This window comes from Microcebus murinus, chromosome 6, assembly GCF_040939455.1.
Source record: "Microcebus murinus isolate Inina chromosome 6, M.murinus_Inina_mat1.0, whole genome shotgun sequence".
Lineage (NCBI taxonomy): Eukaryota > Metazoa > Chordata > Mammalia > Primates > Cheirogaleidae > Microcebus > Microcebus murinus.
The window spans coordinates 92,281,210-92,304,778 of NC_134109.1; the positions used below are offsets into that span (position 1 = coordinate 92,281,210).

General features: G+C 36.4%; 2 protein-coding genes across 6 annotated transcripts in view; one reads left to right on the forward strand and one right to left on the reverse strand.

The window, feature by feature from the left end:
* Positions 1-21,014, forward strand: part of PIGB (phosphatidylinositol glycan anchor biosynthesis class B) — a 30,987-nt gene extending 9,973 nt beyond the window's left edge. Inside the window, exons 5-12 of the mRNA XM_076004391.1 lie at positions 137-267; positions 4,797-4,937; positions 9,931-9,982; positions 10,702-10,913; positions 11,535-11,599; positions 17,406-17,619; positions 20,146-20,326; positions 20,645-21,014. Coding sequence (XP_075860506.1) covers positions 137-267; positions 4,797-4,937; positions 9,931-9,982; positions 10,702-10,913; positions 11,535-11,599; positions 17,406-17,619; positions 20,146-20,326; positions 20,645-20,776 — 1,128 coding nt within the window. The 3' untranslated portion in view covers positions 20,777-21,014. The remainder of the gene's footprint in view (positions 1-136; positions 268-4,796; positions 4,938-9,930; positions 9,983-10,701; positions 10,914-11,534; positions 11,600-17,405; positions 17,620-20,145; positions 20,327-20,644) is intronic.
* The window catches only part of CCPG1 (cell cycle progression 1), a 50,250-nt gene continuing 47,666 nt past the window's right edge, over positions 20,986-23,569 (reverse strand). For 4 of the 5 annotated variants that reach the window (XM_076004388.1, XM_076004390.1, XM_012783083.3 and 1 more), the window contains one exon: positions 20,986-21,776. In XM_076004388.1, coding sequence (XP_075860503.1) covers positions 21,587-21,776 — 190 coding nt within the window. In that variant the 3' untranslated portion in view covers positions 20,986-21,586. The remainder of the gene's footprint in view (positions 21,777-23,569) is intronic. The other variant, XM_076004389.1, reaches the window with a different exon arrangement.

The window sequence follows — 23,569 nt, forward strand, 5'->3', positions numbered from 1 at the left end:
ACTTACTTTTAACATCATTTAACTTCTGATATGGTTTTTGCAATATTTAGACTTGCTTGCTGTTTTCCATAAAGATAGTACTTACTAAGCTCTTCCATTTTCTACTTCATACATATTTACTCATAATTGTTCTTAGTTTTTTTGCCAGTTGTGCTCTTGGTTCACATGGTATTGCTGTACCAGAACCCTTACAAACACCATGGAAACTGTTCTCACTATAATTGCTCTTTTCTACTATCCTTTGGAAGGTTCAAAGTCTATGAACAGGTGAGATATATTATTGTTAATAATTATGTTCCAAACTCTAAGACATGCTTTTGAAAAATCTTAAATATCAACATATCGTAATGTCCAGTAGACCTGCTACTGTTCATAAGTGTCATGAGAACCACAAACTTTCAGTTGAAATATATTATAGTAAAATCAGATAGTACTCAAACTGGATAATTAAGGATTTAATTTAATAAAAGAAATGTTTAGAAAGGTATATAAAATATTTAGGAAAGTCAATAAGGAAATACCATGGTACCCCAAGGCTAATCATAGTAGGAAGTCTCTATTATCTTTAAGCCCCAAGGAGCAAGGAGACGAAATGGTTACTAGAGCCTATACAGAGCCATAACTATAAGAGAGCGATCCAATAGAAGGCAGGCATATCCAGTTTTTAGCAATAGCAAGGAGATAGCCACAGGAATAAGTAAGCCAAATTGGACTCACCTTCTGCCTTCCAATTAGACAGAACCAATCAGAAGCCAGAAAGCAAAGTAGTTCATAGATGTAGTCCATGGCAGGACAGCCATCCTGCACATAGAACAGGTAAAGGATGGTGGAAGGGCAAATTGAAACTATTTGGACCTGATTTGGCTTCATATAAACTGGGGAAACAAATATCAAGCAAAGGGAACATGAGCAAAGGCACAGAGCTGTGAAAGGGCTTCAGTATATTTAGGGCAGATTGTCCACGGTAGCTTGAGTGTGGTAGGATGCACAGAAGGAGAGAGGAATAAGTAATGAGGCTAGAATGGGACTTTGCTCTGCTCCAGAATTTGGATTATATTCTGTAGTTTGGAGGGAACCACTGGAGGCTTTGGAGAAGCATGACATAATCAAATCTGGTTTTGAAAGAATTCTCCTGTAGTAGCAATATTTAGGATATACTAAAAGGAAAAAAGCCAGAATTGAGGAATCCAGTTAAAATGCTAATATCTATTCTTCCTACATAAAAGGTTGTTGGGAGGATCAAATCAAATAAGATCATTTCTGCCTTAGACTCTTTTTTTTTTTTTTTGAGACAAAGTCTCGCTTTGTTGCCCAGGCTAGAGTGAGTGCCGTGGCGTCAGCCTGGCTCACAGCAACCTCAATCTCCTGGGCTCAGCAATCCTCCTGCCTGAGCCTCCCGAGTAGCTGGGACTACAGGCATGCGCCACCATGCCCGGCTAATTTTTTGTATATATATTTTTAGTTGGTCAATTAATTTCTTTCTATTTTTGGTAGAGACGGGGTCTCGCTCAGGCTGGTTTCGAACTCCTGACCTTGAGCAATCCGCCCGCCTCGGCCTCCCAAAGTGCTAGGATTACAGGTGTGAGCCACCGCGCCCGGCTGCCTTAGACTCTTAACTGCAAGAAAAAGAATTCACTCAAGTTACCTATATGATGAGGACATTATTATGAGGCTAAACAATGGGCATCTCAGCCTTGTGGCCAGGCCTGGGAGAAATCTCAACCATGCAAATGAATTGCAACGTTATACAAAATCCAAGGCAGTTTGGGGAATGGGCTATTTTGTTGTGCCTTTATAGCCCAAACAGTCTATGCATCTCTGTTTTACTTTCCCATCCTTTGGGGCTTAGCTGGTCTATCTACGTCCTTTTTTGCTACCCATTGCCCAACTTTCTCTATCTCACCTTCACTTTGAGAGAATCTGATTAGGTCTGTTAAATGTCATTGTCCCTTTTTAGACATAAATTTCACACTGGCCACCCTTAGACTGGATGCCTGGGCCAGGTGCCTTCCCTTGATTGAGTCAGGAAGCAAGGGTCATGTGATACAAAAGGACTACTATATAAGCATTCTTCCCTGTATACGCACCACAAGTACTATTCCACACTTAGATGTAGAATATCTAAGCATTGATTTCTGTAAAATGAGAATAAAACAACTCTCAAAAGAATTAATTGAGAATCTATGTAAGAGGGATAATATAGGGCCTCTTACAAAGTAAGTACTCAGTAAGTGTTGATGACAATGATGTTTTCAATAAAGGAATATTTCTAGGCATTGCAAAAAGAAATGAAGATAAATGATAGGACTTGATTTAAAATGATGACAGTGGAAGTGGGAAGGAAACAAAAGTAGATGCATAGGCCGGGCGCTGTGGCTCATGCCTGTAATCCTAGCTCTTGGGAGGCCAAGGCAGGCGGATTGCTCAAGGTCAGGAGTTCAAAACCAGCCTGAGCAAGAGCGAGACCCCGTCTCTACTATAAATAGAAAGAAATTAATTGGCCAACTGATATATATATAAAAAATTAGCCGGGCATGGTGGCGCATGCCTGTAGTCCCAGTTACCCGGGAGGCTGAGGCAGAAGGATCACTCGAGCCCAGGAGTTTGAGGTTGCTGTGAGCTAGGCTGACGCCACGGCACTCACTCTAGCCTGGGCAACAAAGCGAGACTCTGTCTCAAAAAAAAAAAAAGTAAAAAAAGTAGATGCATGGGATGAGAAGTTGCTGTATAAGGTGACAATAAATTTTTAAGACTAAGAAACTAACTGATGCTATTCCTTATATAGTGTACACTGAACAGGTTTGAGGGAAAGTTGTGGGGTTTATTCATACACTATAATTTTGAGTGCCAGTATGTGAGCTATATAAAAAATACTCAGAAAGGAGTAAGAAATATAAATCTGAAAATTTGGAGTAAGGTCAAAACTAGAAATAAACATCCTCTTTGTAATTTCACCATAGGAGAAGTTGCATTTAGGCTAAAGTCAAACCAAGGCACAGGTATGTTTTATTTCATTTGTACAGTGTTTTTTAAAAAAGTAAACCACTTGGCTAAGTTTTTTAAACAGAGAGATCTTACACAAAAACCTAGATTTCTGGTTTCTCTTGAAAATTTGGAACTCCTAGTAGTAGAATTTGGGGCTAGAAGTCCTTCATGACAATATCATAATTCCCACCCAGCCTGCCTTTCTCATTTTTATTATTTACCTGGTTTCTGTAGGCATTTGAATTTGTTATCCCTGCTCTTACTTCCTCACTGACATTAAGGATTTTTTTAAGTTATTTATTTTTATTAATATTAGTTAATAGGTATATAATGATACTGTATGTGTTTTATTTTGCTTGCTTTTAATTTTTAGCAGGGCTAAATATTTTTCCACATGATAAGTTACTACCTATAGTCCTTGTGATTAAATTATCAAATCATCTCTTTCAGCCATTTATTGAGAAAAGTCCTATTAGTAAAAACCGACATTTTTATCCATGATATAGATTTGTATAGAATTTTTATCATTTGTGTGCCTATAGGTATATATATACACACACACTTTTTATCAGTTATGTACATAAATTAGCTTACTTTCAACACAAAATCATACATACTCAGAAGACCATCACTGCCTAATGTTTTAGTTGGATAAAATTAGCTTGCTTTCAGAACAAAATCATACGTACTCAGACCATCATTGCCTAATGTTTCTTTAAATATGATGTTTTTCCTTAGAGAAACGGTTTGTGTGACTTCCTTATACCTCCTTAGGAGAAACTTTTCATTTTCCATTTTTCTTTTCTTTTTTTTTTTTTTTTTTTTTTTTGAGACAGAGTCTCGCTTTGTTGCCCAGGCTAGAGTGAGTGCCGTGGCGTCAGCCTAGCTCACAGCAACCTCAAACTCCTGGCTCAAGCAATCCTACGGCCTCAGCCTCCCAAGTAGCTGGGACTACAGGCATGTGCCACCATGCCCGGCTAATTTTTTGTATATATTAGTTGGCCAATTAATTTCTTTCTATTTATAGTAGAGACGGGGTCTCGCTCTTGCTCAGGCTGGTTTCGAACTCCTGACCTCGAGCAATCCGCCCGCCTCGGCCTCCCAGAGAGCTAGGATTACAGGCGTGAGCCACCGCGCCCGGCCCATTTTCCATTTTTCTATCAAGAAAGTAATTGGCAAATTTGTGTGGTGAAAAGTTAGTATACATTTTAGCACACAAGATGTTAAGACATAACTTGAATTCTTGAAAATATTGGAATTAGGATATTAATGCTGGAAAAGACTAGATATTTGGCCGGGCATGGTGGCTCACGCCTGTAATTCTAGCTCTCTGGGAGGCCGAAGCGGGCAGATTGCTCGAGGTCAGGAGTTCGAAACCAGCCTGAGCAAGAGCGAGACCCCGTCTCTACTATAAATAGAAAGAAATTAATTGGCCAACTAATATAGATATAGAAAAAATTAGCCGGGCATGGTGGCGCATGCCTGTAGTCCCAGCTACTTGGGAGGCTGAGGCAGAAGGATTGCTTGAGCCAGGAGATTGAGGTTGCTGTGAGCTAGGCTGACGCCATGGCACTCACTCTAGCCTAGGCAACAAAGCGAGACTCTGTCTCAAAAAAAAAAAAAAAAAAAAAAGACTAGATATTTCCTCTTTTTACAGATAAGAAAAACCAAGATCCAGAAAGTACAAGTAACTGCTAAAGTTCATACAGCTGTTTATGCCAAAAGGAAATGCATATTACAGTGTGTAAATAATAGATAATTTCAAAATTAATTTCCCACTTGTCTTGATAGCACATTTTCCTTGCTTATAGTGTCAAGTACTCATCCCTGGTGGCACTTGCCTTCATAATTCGTCCCACAGCTATCATTCCATGGATACCTTTGCTCTTCAGACATTTCTGTCAAGAACAGAGAAAGCTTGACCTTATTCTACATCATTTTTTACCTGTAGGGTAAGTATGGCTACAATCCATGTATTAATTTTAGTAACCTATAAATGATAGACTATGAACAAGATTTTACATCTTTCAGCTAATTGTTGTATCTTCTTTCTTTTTTGTGTGTGTGACAGTGTCTTACTCTGTTGCCCAGACTGAAGTGCAGTGGCACATCATAGCTCACTGCAGTTTCAAACTCCTGGGCTCAAGTGGTCCTCCTGCTTTGGCCTCCTGAGTAGCTAGGACTATAGGCACACACCACTGTGCCTGGTTAATTTTTTCATTTTTTGTAGAGACAAGGTCTTGCTATGTTGCCAGGCTGGTCTCAAACTCCTGGCCTCAAGCCATCCTCTCTCCTCGGCCTCCCAAACTGCTGGGATTGTAGGTGTGAACCACTGTGCCTGGCCTAATTTTTATATCTTCTAATGTCAATAAGAACTCTCAGTACAAGAAAATAGAATATTTTTGAGTTTCTATTTTACATTTTTATATTTATGATCCCGACTAACTATAAGTACTTTAATTTGCTTAACTGAGAGTATTTGCAATTAGTTCTAACTTAAAATGTTCCTATGCTTTATGCTTTATTTCCTAGCTATTTCTCAAATATATTTCAGAGATATTTTATTCTTTTACATTTGTACAGGGCTTTATGATTTATAATGTGTTTTCACATATTACCTCATGATTTTCACAATACTTAAATCTAGGCAATACATGTGTTTTTATTGGTAGTAAAGGCAGCAAGGGTCTTGGAGAAACTAAATGTGTATCAGCTAAAGTCATTGGGCTGCTTGCTGTGATGGAATGGGTTTTTAAACCCTAACTACACCATGAGCTTCCAGGATCAGACTTGTCCCAAGTATCTGGTAGAATACCCAAAATAATTATTTACTGAAGGGATAAAGTGTATTCTGACTCTTAGAATAGTAATCTTTTTAATATATAATCATGCATTGCATAAGGACATTTTGGTCAATGATGGACTGCATATACAACAATGGTCCCACAAGACTATGTTTAAATATGTTTAGGTACACAAATACTTACCATTATTTTATAATTGCCTACAGTGTTCAACAGTAATGTGCTATGCCCAGGAGCAATAGGCTATACCATCTAGGTTTGTGCAGGTACACACTATGATGTTTGCACAATAAAGAAATCACCTTATGGTGCAGTTCTCAGAAGTATTCAGTCTGCACAGGTATTTTTTGAGTAGCCATTTGAAAGGACTAAATTATCTCATGGCTAAGTTGCTACTGTTGTCATTTCTCAGATGTATGAACATTGTTTTGAATGTATTCATTCATTCAGCAAATACTTAATCCTACGATGTGCCAGGCAGTGTTCTAAATCCTGAAGATACAGCAGTTTAACAAAACAAAGTCTTTGCTTTCATAAAGTTTACATTGTGGTGGGGGGAGAAAGACAGCTAAAAAGATAATAGTAAATATTTATATGTCAAGGCCGGGCACGGTGGCTCACGCCTGTAATCCTAGCACTCTGGGAGGTCGAGGTGGGTGGATTGCTCAAGGTCAGGAGTTCGAAACCAGCCTGAGCAAGAGTGAGACCCCGTCTCTACTATAAATAGAAAGTAATTAATTGGCCAACTAATATATATAGAAAAAATTAGCCGGGCATGGTGGCGCATGCCTGTAGTCCCAGCTACTCGGGAGGCTGAGGCAGGAGAATTGCTTGAGCCCAGGAGACTGAGGTTGCTGTGAGCTAGGCTGACGCCATGGCACTCACTCTAGCCTGGGCAACAAAGTGAGACTCTGTCTCAAAAAAAAAAAAAAAAAAAAATTTATATGTCAAGTGATGATAAGCATTATCAGAAAAAATAATGTGGGATAAGGATACAATGCCTAAGGTGAGGGAGCTGTTATTTTTTATAGGGTAATTGGGGAAGATCACCATAAGGCGACACTGAAACCAAAGCCTAAAGGAGTTGAGAGCATGAACCATGTCAATACTTCATGAAAGAATATTCCAGGCAGAGAAACCAGCAAGTACCAAGTGTATTTGGCATGTTCCAGGAACAGCAAGGAGGCTGTTGTGGTTAAAGGAGAGTGAGCTTGGGAAAATGTGATCATGAGATCAGAGAGATAGCAGGGGCCCGGTTCATGCAGGCTTTTACACTGAGTTGAGGGAGATGAAAAGCTTTTTCAGTCTCATCAGTAATATGATATGGTTTATTCATTTAATAAGCATTTAACCTACTTGGCATCAAGCGTTTGATGATTCAGAAGTGAGTAACATGTATCATCTGCGTCCAAAGTTAAAGTCTGTAGGGGGAAAGCAATACAGATGCTCCTTGACTTACAATGGGTTATATGTTTATAAACCCATCATAAGTTGAAAATGCATTTAATACACCTAACCTACCACACATAGCATAGCCTACCATGAACATGCTCAGGACACCTATGTTAGCCTACAGTTGGGCGAATCATCAAACACAGAGCCTATAGCATAATAAAGTATTGAATATCTCAGGTAATTCATTGAATACTCTTATTGAAAATGAAAAACAGAATGGCTATATGGGTACCATTATAAAGTTGAAAAATCAAAAGTTGAACCATTGGAACTATCTATAATTATTACCCAACGATTTACAATGTTCTAATATGGGTATATAACAAAATGCTTTAGGAGAAGAGAAAATAATGAGTCTAATCCTACGTGCTGGGGGAATATCAGCAGAAGCCTTATAAAGTTGGTGGTGTTTCAGATAAAATCAAAGGTGAATATGAGTTTGCCAGGCACAGAGAATCAGCATGGTTAAAGCTTAAAAGGCCTGAATGAATCTAGTCATATAGATCAACTGCTTGTCTTGTTTATTTTGAAGCAAAATATAGAAAAAAACCAATAAGATAATGCACGTGGGCCCAGCGCGGTGGTTCACGCCTGTAATCCTAGCACTCTGGGAGGCCGAAGTGGGCGGATTGCTAGAGGTCAGGAGTTCGAACGCAGCCTGAGCAAGAGCAAGACCCCCATCTCTACCATAAATAGAAAGAAATTTATTGGCCAACTAAAAATATAGAGAGACAAAATTAGCCGGGCATGGTGGCACATGCCTGTAGTCCCAGCTACTCGGGAGGCTGAGGCAGGAGGATTGCTTGAGCCCAGGAGTTTGAGGTTGTTGTGAGCTAGGCTGACACCACAGCACTCACTCTAGCCTGGGCAACAAAGTGAGACTCTGTCTCAAAAAAAAAAAAAGATAATGCATGTGAAAATACTCTGAAATTGTACAGTGTAGAACGTATCACTCATAGTCCTAATTAGCCTTATACTCAAGTCTTTGATGCATAGAGTTGGTCCCAGACTTGAACTGTTTAATCACCTTTTACTTAACTGAGCATGCTTTAAAAATAGCGAATTGCATATCCAAACAGTAGTAGTGTCTCTAAATATAAAGAAAATCTTGAATTACTTTTAAGAAAAATTCTAATGTATACAAACCCATTTTTGTTTACTTTTTACATGATCTTAAGAATTTAGGATATCATTGTCATTTTGTACAATCAAAAATAGTTCAGTTGCCTTTCAACTGCCATATTATCTCACCTATTATTGGCAAGACAGGAATGAAATAGGGGGCATCGTTATAGGTTTTACTGGCATTAAAGAGATAAGAAAAGGATATTGTAAACAACTCTTTCCTAACAAATTTCACAAGTTGGATGAAATGGACAAATTTCTAGAAAAATAGAACTTACCAAAACAGACAAAAGAATAGAAAATCTGAATAGCACTTTTATATATATATATATATATATTTTAAAGACATTTGATTTATAATTAAGACCTTCAAACAAAGAAACATCAGGCTCAGATGGCTTCACTGGTGAATTCTTCCATACATTTAAAAAAGAAGAAACATCAATGCACATGAACTATTACACAGAACAGAAAAATGAAGACAGCATATCCTTGATACTCAAATCTAGCAAGGACGTTACAAGAAAGGTCAATTATAAACTAATTTTTCTCATAACTATGAATGTAAAAATCCTAAGCAAATATTAGCAAATTTAATCCAGTGAAATACTAATATTAAAAAGGAGAATATATCATAATCAAGATTGGTTTTATTCCAGGAATTCAAAGTAGGTTTTTTCTTTTCTTTTTTTTTTCCAAGAGATGGGGTCTTGCTCTGTGGCCCAGGCTGGAGTGTAGTGGCATGATCAATCATAGCTCACTGCAGCCTTGCACATCTGGGTCAAGTGGTCTTCCCACCTCAGCCTCCTGAGTCACTGGGATTACAGGCATGAACCCCCGCACTCAGCTGGGTTTAACATTTGAAAATTGACCAGTATAGTTCATGACATTTAAAAAAAAAAAAGGAGAAAAATCCTATGATTTTCTCAACAGATATAGAAAAAGCCTGTGATAAAATTAAAAGCTGGCCAGGCACAGTGGCTAGTGTGTATAATCCTAGCACTCTGGGAGGTCAAGGCAGGAGGATCACTTGAGGTCAGGAACTCAAGACTAGCCTGAGCAAGAGCAAGACCCCCAATAACCAGGTGTGGTGGTACATTCGTGTAGTCCCAGCTACTCGGGAGACTGAAGCAGGAGGATTGCTTGGGCCCAAGAGTTCAAGGCTGTAGTGAGCTATGATCATGCCACTGCATTCCAGCCTGGGCAACAGAGCAAGACTCCCATCTCTCGAAAAAAAAAAAAAAAACACTGTGTGGTACTGAGAAAGAACACAGAGATCAACAGAACAGAATAGAGAGCTCAGAAATAGACCCACACAAGTATGCTTAGCTGACTTTTGACAAAGATTATGTTTTTATAATATATTGTTAATATTTATATAATAATCTGACCTATTGATAATTCCTATCAATAGATAACATCTTTCAAAATGTATAAATCAGTTGGTGAAATTGTAAAATGTTTTTAAAGTGGCTTTTGATGGAAGGCACTTGCAAGCCCATGCCAGTGTTGAATTTTCAGCAATTCAGAATGTGAATCACCATTCTATTTTGTTTTTCAGATTTGTTACTTTGAGTTGGTCTCTAATAATTGATCGTATTTTCTTTGGCCAAGTAAGTAAAAATATATTAAGCTAACAGCTATTTTTATTTTAACCATTTATTGTACTAAAAACCTTCAACCTGGATTTTTGATCCATTAATATTTTGGCAAATCATTTTTTAAAATGATATAGGATACATTAAAAAAGATTTCTAGAGTATGCCTCTGGTTCAATTTGTTGTGTTTTCTACATAACAGAATTAGTATTCCCAGTTGATATTAAGAAGAGTCCGTTTAAAGGCAGGAAAGTATTAAGAAGTGAGCACTTAGTGTTAACCTGCTATTTTTGTCGCTATCTTTATTATCTATTTTGTGCTATAATTCAAATTGTAATGTTGTCAAAGTTTTATCTTAATAGGTAATATGTGACATCATAAGGTATTAGAGTAAAATTTTTATATGGGTACCACACATATACTCTCATAAAAATTACTTTTTAGTATCCTCTAATTGGATATAAACTTACATTGCCAAAATATGAACATTTACTCATAATTTTTGAGATTCAAAATGAATCTCAAATTAACAAAGAACACATCAAAGCTTAAAGAAAAGAGTAATAGTTAAGAAGGATTTCACAGAGTCACTAATCAAAATGATTGATGTAAACATTCCCTGGTTTTTAGACTTCAGTCCTGATTTATTGTAAAGATTCTATCAATTCCCACATACCAAAGATTAATACTTGACACTAATATATTTCTATTTCTTTTTCCTTCAACTATGCCAGTGGACTCTGGTTCAATTTAATTTTTTGAAATTTAACGTACTCCAGAACTTGGGAACATTTTATGGTTCTCACCCATGGCATTGGTACTTCAGTCAAGGATTTCCAGTTGTCTTGGGTACTCATTTACCCTTCTTTATTCACGGCTGCTTTCTAGCACCAAAGAGGTACCGGATACTTTTGGTGACTATGCTATGGACACTGCTAGTTTATAGGTAAGATTTTATTTCTTCAAATTATTAATTTTTTTAATGTCACCAAGAAATTAAATTAACTACATTCTTCAAAAAGTCAACTGATTATCTTTTGGAGATGCATTAACTTATGATTTGTGAGTGGGAATTATCTTAGAAGACAGAAGTAGTAGTTATGCACGTACCCAGATTAAGTACTTTCAATATGCAATTTGCTTAAATAAGGATTATATTCAATTTTTAGGAAGTTGGACTGATTTTGCTTTTTTAAAAAAATAAAACTATCAAAATCTTAAGTATTGAAGGACCAGAGAAATACTATTCTAAAATTAAAAATATTCCAAAACTTGAGTGATATTACTTACTTGGATTGGAAGTAGAAACCCTTTTTTAGAATGCAGTTGTACTTTATAATTTCACATTGACGTCAATATTATGATTAGTTTTAGCACATCATAATCACCTTATAACTAAGTTATATTATTTATAGCTAAATAATAAGACTGATTCCTGAAGCAAGAAATCCAGTCTCGATAATAAAAAAAATAGATCATGTTAATTATAATTTAAAAATAATTAAGTTCTCAAACTATCATATAAAATAATACTTAAAATTTTCTTTTAATATCTTTTTTATTATAGCATGTTGAGCCATAAAGAATTCAGGTTTATCTATCCAGTTTTACCATTTTGTATGGTGTTCTGTGGTAAGTGTTTTCATTTAATATAGGAATAAAATTTATATAGAAATAGTTAAAAGCCAATACATACTCCTCAAACTATTTTTCTTTGCTGAGCTACCATGCCCAGCTTATTTTTATTTTCAGCTAAGCTAAGTGAGAATTACTTCTTAATTGCAAATTATATTATTGCAATATTTCCTTTTGGTAGTCTAAGTATCTTTTTTCCTGAATCCTATAACATAAGAAAAAAACATAAGGATCCTAGCCAGGCACTATAGGTGATGCACACCTATAGTCCCAGCTATTCAGGAGGCTGAGGTGGGAGGATTGCCTGAGCCCAGGACGAGCCAGGAGTTCAAGACCAGCCTAGGCAACATAGTGCAAGATACCCATCTCTGACAAAACAAACAAACAAAAAAACCCACATGAGAATCTAATACCCAAAGCTTCTTTTGGCAGTGTTTCTTGTGATTATTAGAAATCTCTCACTAAAAAGTAAAGGAATATGTCTGTTTTAAAATAGCTATTTTAAGTTTATGGTTACAGTGCAAGGGTCCTGATTTTCACAAAGGAAAAATATATTTATAGCTGTTAAAACTAGTTTTTAATGCTTTTACACATAAAATATTTACCCCTTTAAAACGTGCTCTAATGCACGTTTTACTGCAAGTAATTTGCACGTTTTAAATGCAAGTAATTTACTCCTCTGATTTTTAGACCTTTTCTTTATTTATCCACAGTCTTTGCAATATATTTTTTTACTTATGACTTCTAAAAAATCTTATATGACTCAGCTTGGGAAAAATCTGAATTTTACATTGCCTGGTTTGGAAAAATTATGAATTGAAACTTTATTAACTCCAAGTTTAATTCAGAATAAATGACTGTTGGCTTCCTTCAAATATTAAGACTTTTTAAAAAAATCACTGAGATAGGGAAGAAATGAGTAACCAACTAGAACTGGATGCTGGAAAAACTAGGGAGTTACAGGTTTCAAACTTACTTGTTACTTTTAAAAAAACCACCCACTGAATTAGGCAGCCCTTGATGAAGTATATACATCAGCTCCTGCAGATCTCAAATGTATATACTCTTCAATTGAGATAAACATATATATTTATGTATTTGGTACATCTTAAGTACTGAAACCAAAGCCTCAATTTGTCATTACCTTATAGTCTTACAAATGCAGGCACATTTTAAAATATATACATCTAACAGCTATTTGACACACCTTTCATTGGCCCATTTATCGGAGCAAATCTATTCACAAATCACTGTTCAGGTTATAAAAGTGGTGTTTTGGTTTTTGCAGCCACTCGAGTATAAGTTATAATTAAATCAAGCACTGCTAGAGTACCAAAGGACAAATATTATTAGTGTGTGTGGTTTGTTTAATTTAGGAACTGGATTTTCCAACATTCTTCCTCTGTGGCCCTGTTTCTTTATTTACAGAAAAAATTGGGTTGTCTGAGACCTCATTCCCATTCTAAAAGATTGAAATCTTTAAGTGACAGGATACCTGTAACCAGAACCTATTCCCAGTCTCAAAGATTGAGATAAAATGCTGATCAGGGGCAAAGAGAGTCCCTTCTAATGGACAAGAATCACCCCTTCTTCCATCTAGTGTCTACTCTGAAGGATCCCTAAAGGACTGAGACCTAGAAAGCCCCCTGATCTCCTCACAGGATGTAATCTTTTCCTTCAGACAAGAAGATTCTTGAGTGGGCCAGAAGATTCTTAGGAGATCTGTACTTCCACCAAGAGTCAGAGCTCTTTAATGCTAAGAGGCTCAATTAAGGATCAATAGGATCAATTAAGAAGTGGGCTCATCCAGACAGAGGTGTTTGGACATTCAGGAACATAGCCAGACAATTGTCCTTGGAGTTCTTGATGTTTTAAGTGACCCAGTTTGAGTTTTTCCTAACTACCTGAAATCTTGAGTTATATTACACCTCAAATCTCAGCTTTATATTCTCTTCTTATGGGACTATTTTAGCCTGATTTTATCTAAACATGACAATTGTGTCAGCCATTGCTGTGCAAGAGGCCACCTCAAAACTTGGTTGGGCCACCTGGCTCACATTTGTAGTCTCAGTACTTTGGGAGGATCACTTGAGGCCAGGAGTTTGAGACCAGCCTGAGCAACATAGCGAGACTGGCTCTACAAAAAAGTTTTTTAAAATTAGCCAGGTGTGGTGACTCATGCCTGTAGTCCCAGCTACTGGGAAGACTGAAACAGGAGGATGGCTTGAGCCCAGGAATTTGAGGCTGTTGTGAGCTATGATGATGCTACAACACTCCAGCCTGGGCAGCAGAGGGAAGACCTTATCTCTCAAAAACAAAACAAAACAGAAAACCTTTAGTGGCTTAAAAAATCCATTTATTATTGTTACTTACAAGTAGTTCAACTGGGCAGTTCTTATCACTGCTAAGCTCACTTATGCAAATGTGATCAGCAGCAGATTGGGTAGACAGCTCTATTGACTTAGGCTGTGCTCTCACATGTTTGGGGTTCATCTGGCTAAAGGCCAAGGCATCTCAGCTCTTCTCTGTTTTCTTGTTCTCCAAAAAGCTGGCTGGGGCTTGTTCACTTGGTGGAAGGCAAGGTTCCAAGGGAGGGAGCAGAAGTAGGCAAGGACTTTTGAGACCCAGGCTTGGAATTTGCTCACTGTCACTTCCACCACATTCTTTTGGTCAACATGAATCACAAGGCCAGGCCAGATTCAAGAGATGAGGAAATAAACACAAGCCTCATAATGGGATGGGACACAGGAAGAGGAATAATTGCAGCCATGTTTTCAATCTACAATAATTTCTGTTGCCCAATTTGAATTTCTCTTAGTCCTATACAATAGGACTTAATTCTAGAAAACATACCTTCTGTGATTGGCTCTGATCTTTAGTGAACTGTATAATGGTGTGCCTCAGTTTACTTATCTGTAAAAGAAAAGTGCTATTGGTTTAGCAACACTCAAATTCTTAGATTGAACCTCTGTCATTGTGCTGACAGGTTTCCAGCACTTGGTACCAATTCTGGGTTGGGTGTCTGCTTAATCTGTTTTTACCACTGTGGCAAATGCAGACTTGCTTCTCTCTGATTGGTCCACTTTGTTTTTCCATATTCTAGTCTTTTAATCAAAATTGTACATGCACAGTTTCATTCCAGTCATTCCAGTTGTTTGAAAAATCATTAGTCCCCCTGCTCTGACTTCCCAAAAGCAATTACTTGAATATTCTTTTAGCTGGTTATTATGGTATTTATCTCCATATCTCTAAATAAAATGCTTATAATGCCACTTAGAAATTTTTTAGATATTTTTTGTTTTTTCTTTTCTTGTCACAAGAACCTCATGTCTAAAATATTATCTATTGACTTCTATGGAAGATGAAAAGAAAGTTTTATTTTCTTAACAAAATAGCAACATAAAATTCTCCTTGATACTTCCATCTGTGCCCAGTACCCTCATTATGGTTAAGATTTCAAAGTCTCTTAGTTCAGTGGTTCTCAAGGAAAAAAAAAAAGTTCGAAGTCTCACTTTTCCCCAGCCTTATTCTTCTGTATGTCTTACTCCAGAATTGAACCACCCTTTGTTTTACTCATGTAAACACTGAAACTTAGCTGACCTAACAGCTTTCTCAAAGAGTATTTAAAAGTGGAAATGTTATTAATAACTCAGATATATCTCTAACTATATTGAAGAAACAGTAGTATTTCCCTGTAAGAAAACCATGGGTCCTAGGCTTCTCTTGTGGTTCCTTCTGTCTAGCATTGGAACAGTAATGTCTTCCCAAATCTCCCTTTACCAACTCCCGTTTCTGAAATCCCACTGGGAAACTTTCAATGCCAGATGCTCTGAAAACCCCTCGGAGATTTCAAATTCAAGACTCTTTGAAAAGAACCTGTTGAAGTCCGGTTCTTTTCTAACATGTACACAAAAGTCATTTGATGATAATGGAAATTTCTAAAGATATTTTCCCTATATGTCAAATGCTTAGTAATGCTTATAGGATGCTAAAAATTTATGTAAATAAAGGCAGTCCTCAGGTTTGAATTAAGGTTTTATACCCAAACTTCAAGTTGGAATTTGAAATGCATTTTCCCTTAGAAATAACTTTAACATGCAGTTAGGCTCCCAGAATATTCCACCAAAGCTCATCTGATCTGTAATATTGTTGCAGAAGCCAATTTTGAATGGTGAATTTTTATCAGTACCCACTATTCCTCAGGAAACTAAGCTATTACCTGACATTATTCTGGCTACATTCTTCTATGTAATATGGAGATTCAGTGCTCACTAAAATGATCTGTCCTAAAATGAGCTAGCTTGAGAAAGTGAAAATTACCACCAGACTGTAAAAGTGTAAGGTAAGCATTACCTAAGAGACGCCCCTCTCTCCAGTACTAAAGATGCTGGGAACGTTATCTTCCAGCATTCTACCCAGATTCCCATTTTCATAACATTTATCACCACATATTCCCATTTTGAATCACCCACCCATACAACTGTATCCCTAGGGCCATAGTTTCTGATAAAACTTTCAGTGAACAATTTAACATGAACAAACTGTTAATGAATCACTTTACACATGCCCACTATACTTTTATTTCTAATACAACTAATTTTAGTTCTCATCCTCTTTAGTAGGTTCTTCATTTTACCATTTCAAACACCTTATAATGTAAGTTTTAAGTGATTAGCTTAGTTTTCTTGACCTGGCTACATTTTTCTTTTCTTCACGTCACTTTTCAGAATGTTCTTTGATTAATCAGAGGTATTTCAAGTAGAATAACAGTACTAGGTGACATGGATATATGATATTCCAACTCTTAAATAGTATGAACTATGGGTAATGTTATCTAAAATATTCATAGACAAGGAACAGAGTAGAAAACACTGCTTTAGCTCCAGTGGGTATTAGTGCTAACATTTTTGGGCAGACTGTGGTTTAGGTGCTGGATACCCAAGTTCCTAAAGAACTATTACCTGGTTCCACAGAAATAATATATGTAAACTATGAATAAAATGTTAAGGAAGCTTACTAATATGCTTCCTCTTTTCCAATGGAAAGGCATGTTCTTTGGTATTTAACAGATCCTAATGTGCTCATTATCAGTGATTACTGCTGGGAAACAGGACTTTGTGGGAGAGGGCAGGGAGAAGGACTTTTACTTATCCTTTTATACCTTTGTTTGTTCTACTTGTTTTTTTGTCACACACAAATTACTTTCACAAATTAAAAAAAAAAAATTAATTGTTCAGCATCTCCAAATTGCCCAACACTATAGTGAAAGAAAAAAAAACTTAAGACTTAGTCCTCTTCTTTCAGAAAACGATCCATACCACCACTCACACATGTACCACCAGAAATCTCCCAGAAGTCCAATGGCTTTATCTTCCTAAGAGGACACATTAATGAGACGTTACACAATGAACTATCCATTACTAGTGCTTGAGAGATTAAAGACATAGGTAAATGGAATAATTAAAAGTCATATTTATTTATTTATTTTATTTTAGCGTATTATGGGGGTACAAATGTTAAGGTTACATATATTGCCCATGCCCCCCTCCCCCCTAAAAGTCATACTTATTTAGCAACTACTATGTACCAGAATAGGCACTGGACATTTTTTCTAATACTTTAAAGACCTAGATGGCAATACAGTGATAGTGAATGGTCAGAGAAATTATGACTTATTTTTTATTTGTCCATCATGGTATTACAGTTTGTGCTATTTCTATGAAAAATTATAAATATATTTGCAGGTAACATAAGAAAATAAAAGACTGCCAGTGTACAGTTCAATGTGTCTGTCTTCATATAGGATACTCAATAACCCACCTGAAAACATGGAAGAAACCAGCTCTAAGTTTCCTGTTTTTATCAAACATGCTTCTCGCCCTCTATACTGGTTTAGTTCATCAACGGGGTACTCTTGATGTCATGAGTTATATTCAAAAAGTCTGTTACAACAGTCCCAATAAATCTTCAGCTTCAATACTTATAATGATGCCTTGCCACTCTACTCCTTATTACAGGTAATAAAAGTTCTACTATGTGCTATTAAGAAAATGAAACTACTTTAAAATTCCCTTTCAGATTCCTAGATTTGAATTGATCATTGATCAAATGATAAGAAATTCTAAACTTGCACCTATGTTTATTCAGTGATGGATTTTAAAAAGCCATTCGAACTGTCAGTGAAAATCTTGTAAACTATTATATTTTTAAACATTTAAATGATTTGCACTTAAAAATTTTATTTAAATTGGTATAAAACATTTTATAGGTATTTGATAGTTTTCTTAGTAAAGAAACTGATTTATCACTGCTCTTACTACAAATCTTTTACACAATTTTGAATTAATCTCAAAAACTGAATTGTAGTCCAGATTTACTACTGGATTATTGCTCTGGTCTTAAACTAGTCTTCTAAAATCTCTTTGGACATCATTTGTCTCACTTGTAAAAATTAGGGAATGCAGCTAGATGATATTCGAATGCTTGAATTAAGTGTGTCTAGAAAATATAAAATAATAAAATTGCCTTAATTATTCAAGGCACTGAAAAAGACATCCATTTAGTCCTATGCTTATATTTCAGAAAGCTGTATTAGTTACCAGCTGTCCAGTAATGGTACAGGGGCAAAGCGGCCAGCTTTCTTATAGAAAATTCACTGTTTAACTCAGTCTCAATCTGGAGTTAATGTTTCATGTGCACATTCAGTTAATTTAATACCACCATGGATATCATTTTAGGGGAATTATAACATTTTTTGAATACTTAACTGAAATCATTAATGCCAATCATTAAAACACAATTTAGAAAATTGAGATTGTCTGGCAAAATCCACAAGCTAGACAGAAGACCTCAAGTATCTTTTCAACTTGGATTCCCTACTATATTAATAAAAAAATAGAGATGAGAGGACATTCTCCCTGCATGTTCACATTAGTGTTAATACTGCAGAGAACAGGAATTTATAGAGGTATCAAGATATTCTCCATATATGGTTGTAGTAGTTGATGTCTAGGCTTTGTATAGTTCACCAAGTTCTCATCTTGATACCTTTTCAAAGCACACAATGGAGGAAAAAAGTCTGATGCCTACTCTGGAATATTAAGCTGGCAGATTTTTCTTAGAAATTTCTCCTTTCCCTTTATTTTATTTTTTTTGAGACAGAGTCTTGCTTTGTTGCCCAGGCTAGAGTGCGTGCCGTGGCGTCAGCCTAGCTCACAGCACCCTCAAACTCCTGGGCTCAAGCAATCCTGCTGCCTCAGCCTCCCCAGTAGCTGGGACTACAGGCATGCGCCACCATGTCCGGCTAATTTTTTCTATATATATTAGTTGTCCAATTAATTTCTTTCTATTTATAGTAGAGACAGGATCTCGCTCTTGCTGGTTTTGAACTCCTCACCTCGAGCAATCCGCCCACCTCGGCCTCCCAGAGTGCTAGGATTACAGGCGTGAGCCACCACGCCTGGCCTCTCCTTTCCCTTTAAAACAAGACCATAATCTCCAATGAATAAAAGTCATGAAATATTAGGTCTTGTGTAAATTTACTTTGTGTGCAATTCACAGATAAACCTCAATTTCCATAATTAACTTTATTTCCAATTGGAAATTATCAGTGAGGTTTAATTTTTCCTGAGGCAGTTATAAACCTGGCTTTTTGCATGACCCAAGTAACTAAATTAAATTGTCATGATGTATTTCTCTTTTTACACTCTAGTCTTCCTATACCAGAATATAACCATTGCTTATTTGGATGTTAATCAGAGAACATATTTTGCCTCTATTACTAAATATGACATAAACATGTAAGAAAAAACAACAGGAAGAACTTGCCATTTAAGGATGTGAGCAGAAAGGGAAGAGAGCAGAATCCTTTCAGATGACCATAGTTTCCCGCTTTACCAAATAAAGCTATGGAGAATTACTCTAATAACAAGTTAACTTCACCATCAGATTGGTATTAACTGATTAGCACTTAAGTGCACATATAGTAATGACATTCATCAGGCATCGGGCAAATGGGAGGGGGAGGAGGGGATGGGTATATTCACACCTAAAGGGTGCTGTGCGCACCATCTGGGGGACGGACACACTTAGAGCTCTGACTCGGGTGGGGGCAAAGGCAATATACATAACCTAAACATTTGTACCCCTATGATATGCTGAAATAAAAAAATAAAGAATAAGCATTACCTGAAAAAAAAAGTTAACTTACCTGGACCCACTTCGGTTTCTGGAATAGCATACTAATGCTACGGAAATGTTGAGTCCCTCAAGCTGCTAACTGACCTACTTCCCTCCTTGAAATGGAGTTTCACACTTTAGTGTGGGCTTGCAGGTTATGCTGCAGCTGCATAGCTTCACAGATGAGAAGCATGTTTCCATCTTTGAGAAAATGCATTAAAGGCTTGCTTCTTTACCTTAACTTGGAACACAGTTTATGGATTCAGATTTCACATTTTGCTAGGGGTACATGATATATCTGAAGAAAACTTTCACATTCTTTTTTTAACTTTTTGTATTTATTATGGTAACTTTTCTTTTCATAGCCATGTTCACTGCCCACTTCCAATGAGATTTCTCCAATGTCCCCCAGACTTGACTGGAAAAAGTCAGTATCTTGATGAAGCAGATATATTTTACCTAAATCCCTTAAACTGGTTACATAAAGAGTTTCAGGATGATGCATCATTGCCTACTCATTTAATCATCTTCAGTGTTTTGGAGGAGGTAAGTAAACAAGAAGAAAGCTCGGTATTTTTATTTACCTCAGGTTTAGCAAATAGTCAAGTAAACATAACCTTTTTTATGGTCCATTTCAACCCCCATATTTGATAATTGGTCTTTTTCTCAGTCAAAATAAGCCCTAGTTCTGTAACTATCAAGATATTTTACTTACCACAAGTTAATTCTTTAAGAAATTTTATTATTTTATTAAGAAAAAAGTTGTAGAGAAGCAATTACAATAGGCAATTCTAAAATTCACCAATAAAACAGTACTCAGCAAAATGTAGCCTTTATTTTATTTAAACATTTATTTACTTCTAGGAAATAAGCGCTTTCCTAATTTCAAGCAATTATGAGAGAACTGCTGTTTTCTTCCACACTCACTTGCCGGAGGGTCGAATTGGAAGTCATATATATGTCTATGAACGGAAGTTAAAAGGGAAACTCAACTGAAGATGAAATTCTGAACTGTGTTTAGATCTTTCCTAGAGAAACTGACATTGCTGGATGGAAATATTCAGCTACTGCTTCAATACTTCAGTAAACACTGGGTAAGATTCATGGAACTTGGAAGAAAACACTATGAACTGCTTTACCAAATATCACTACTGAGGAAATAAAATATCACATAGTATAAAACCATATATTAATACAATGCCAGATTTTAAATAAAGACCTTTAGTTTTCCTCATGGAGTAGTTTTATTGTTTCTTCCACAATATTCAGATGTGCAAGAAATTTCACAAGAGAACAAGTCAGCAAGCTCAAAAGAGGGCAGCAAATTCTTCACAAGTCAACGGGCTCTTGAACCCACAAAAAGACAAGAAGCAAATATAAGATTATAAAATGTTAAAGATGAAATTCCATCACAATGTACTTTTTTCAAGCTCTACTGTAAACTTAACACAAACATCAATGTTATTACACTTTGTCATGTATGATTGGAGCTTACTTTAAGCTCATACATAGAAAGGAAGTCTCATTTCATGCACAAAATCTGTTGCATGCCTGGCTTCCTTAATAAAACTACTATTGAACATTTCCAGTTCTAAAAAAAATTCAACAAAGCTAAACTACAGGAAAATGCAGTTAGTAGGCTTTTGATTGATGCTTCTGAGTAATAATATAAAGTCGTCAAACTGATACTTTAAAATGAAGGAAAAAAGACATTGTCATCTTGATAATTTCATCTTAGTTTCAACACCAAACATTGTAGAAAGCATCTATGTTTCTTACAGTTGTCTAATTTAACTTAATCATGAATCAATATTTAGGATCAAAAGGTAATTGCCCCAATTCTATTTCAAGATTTGCCATGTATCTTCCATTAGTGCGACCATATTTATGCCATTTACCTTCCCTTTTATAAGGCTGTGGCTGAAGATGCTTCTGTTCTTGTTTTCGATGCCTGGCGTTTTCAATATTTACCATACGTTGCTTTTTATCAGGTCGACTGAAAGCAGTAAACACATTTTTCATCTATGTTAGAGTTCAATTTATTTAAATTAAAAGCAATTTTAATGTTCTCCTCCATTAATCTATTATCTGAACACTGAAAAAAATGTTAAATTAATCTGGTGTAATTCTAGTATAGCTATATAAAAAAATTAAGGATTCAGTATTACACTGTTTTTTTTTATCCTATAGCAAGAAAAAATGGACAAATATAACTGTCCTGGCAAAAAAGGGACACATGCAACATATAAAGAATAGAAATGTGACAATAAAATAATGAGATGTGTTTCCATTATTTTTCCTCCTTTCCTGGAAAAATCAATCCCTCCACATTGGCTTTATCCCTCAGCAGAAATACATACACATCGCTTACAAACAAAGCAAAAGTCTCTAACTTACTCTCTTACAACAAAAGTTCACAATGTCTATACTGCTTTCTTCAGTCTCTATGATCAGGCTTCTTTCACTACTTTCCTAAAAGTCCATACTGCCATCAAAGGCCACCCAATTCCTAAGCCAAGAAACATTTTCCAGCCAACTTTTCTTAAAGGCATATGACACATTTAAGTATTTCTTGAGTTGACCTTTGGATTTTCATGATGCCACTCTTGTCCTCTCAGCCTCCTGTACAACCCCACAGATGTTTGTGTTCCCCCAGGAGTCTAATAAATACTTCCAGCCTAGACTATCTACACACACACACAACCTGGGCAAGAGATGGGCATATAATTAATTGCCAACTAACCCTCTCCACTTCAGTGTTAATAGGTACTTCCAAATACTCCTCATCTCCAACTCCCCTTGCCCAAAACCATCTCGTATTCTGTATCTTAGTGATAACACTATCCCACAGGTGACCCAACCCACAAATCTAGACGTCATGGTTACTTTCTACTTCTCTTTCACAAGAAATACCGATTTTATCATCTGTTCAACTCTGTGTCCTCCTTTCTACACCTACTACTATTGTTCCAGTTCAGGTACTCATCAACTGATGCAGGTATTGTACTGACCACCTTCTAGCTTCACACCTTTCTCATCAATCCTCCAGGCTGCTGCCATTACAGTAGTCCCCTCTTACTCAGTTCTACTTTCTGTAGTTAAGGTGGTCAACCAGTCTGAATATGTTAAATGGGAAATTTGAGAAATAATTCTTACATTTTACATTGTACTCCCATTCTGAGTAGTGTGATGAAGTCTCATGCTGTCCCACTCTGTCCCACTTGGGACTTGAATCATCCCTATGTCCAGTGTATCCATCCATATTACCTGCCCATTAGTCACTTAGTAGCAATCTTGGTTATCACATCCACTGTTTTGGTATCACAGTGTTTGTGTTCAAGTAACCCCTATTTTACTTAAATGACCCCAAAGTGCAAAAGTGGTGATGCTGGCAATTAGGATATGGTAAAGAGAAGCTGTAAAGTGCTTCCTTTTAATTGAAAAGGTGAAAATCCTCAGTAAGAAAAAAAAAATCTGTATGCTAAGGTTGCTATTACAAGAATCTTCTAATTTATGAAATTGTGAAAAAAGAAATTCATATATGGTATATATAGGATTCTGTACTATTCTTGGTTTCAACCATCCACTAGGGTTCTTGGAATACATTTCCTGAAGATAAGGGGAGACTACTGTAATCCAAAATACTTATCTCACCCCACTCCAAAATTCTTCAGAGGTTCTCCATGGACCATAGGACAAATCCTTTTGCAAAAAATGAGGCCCTTCATGATCTGAATCTTCCTTTATTAATTCCCCAGCACTATCCTGCTTCCTTAAAGTAGTTATGTC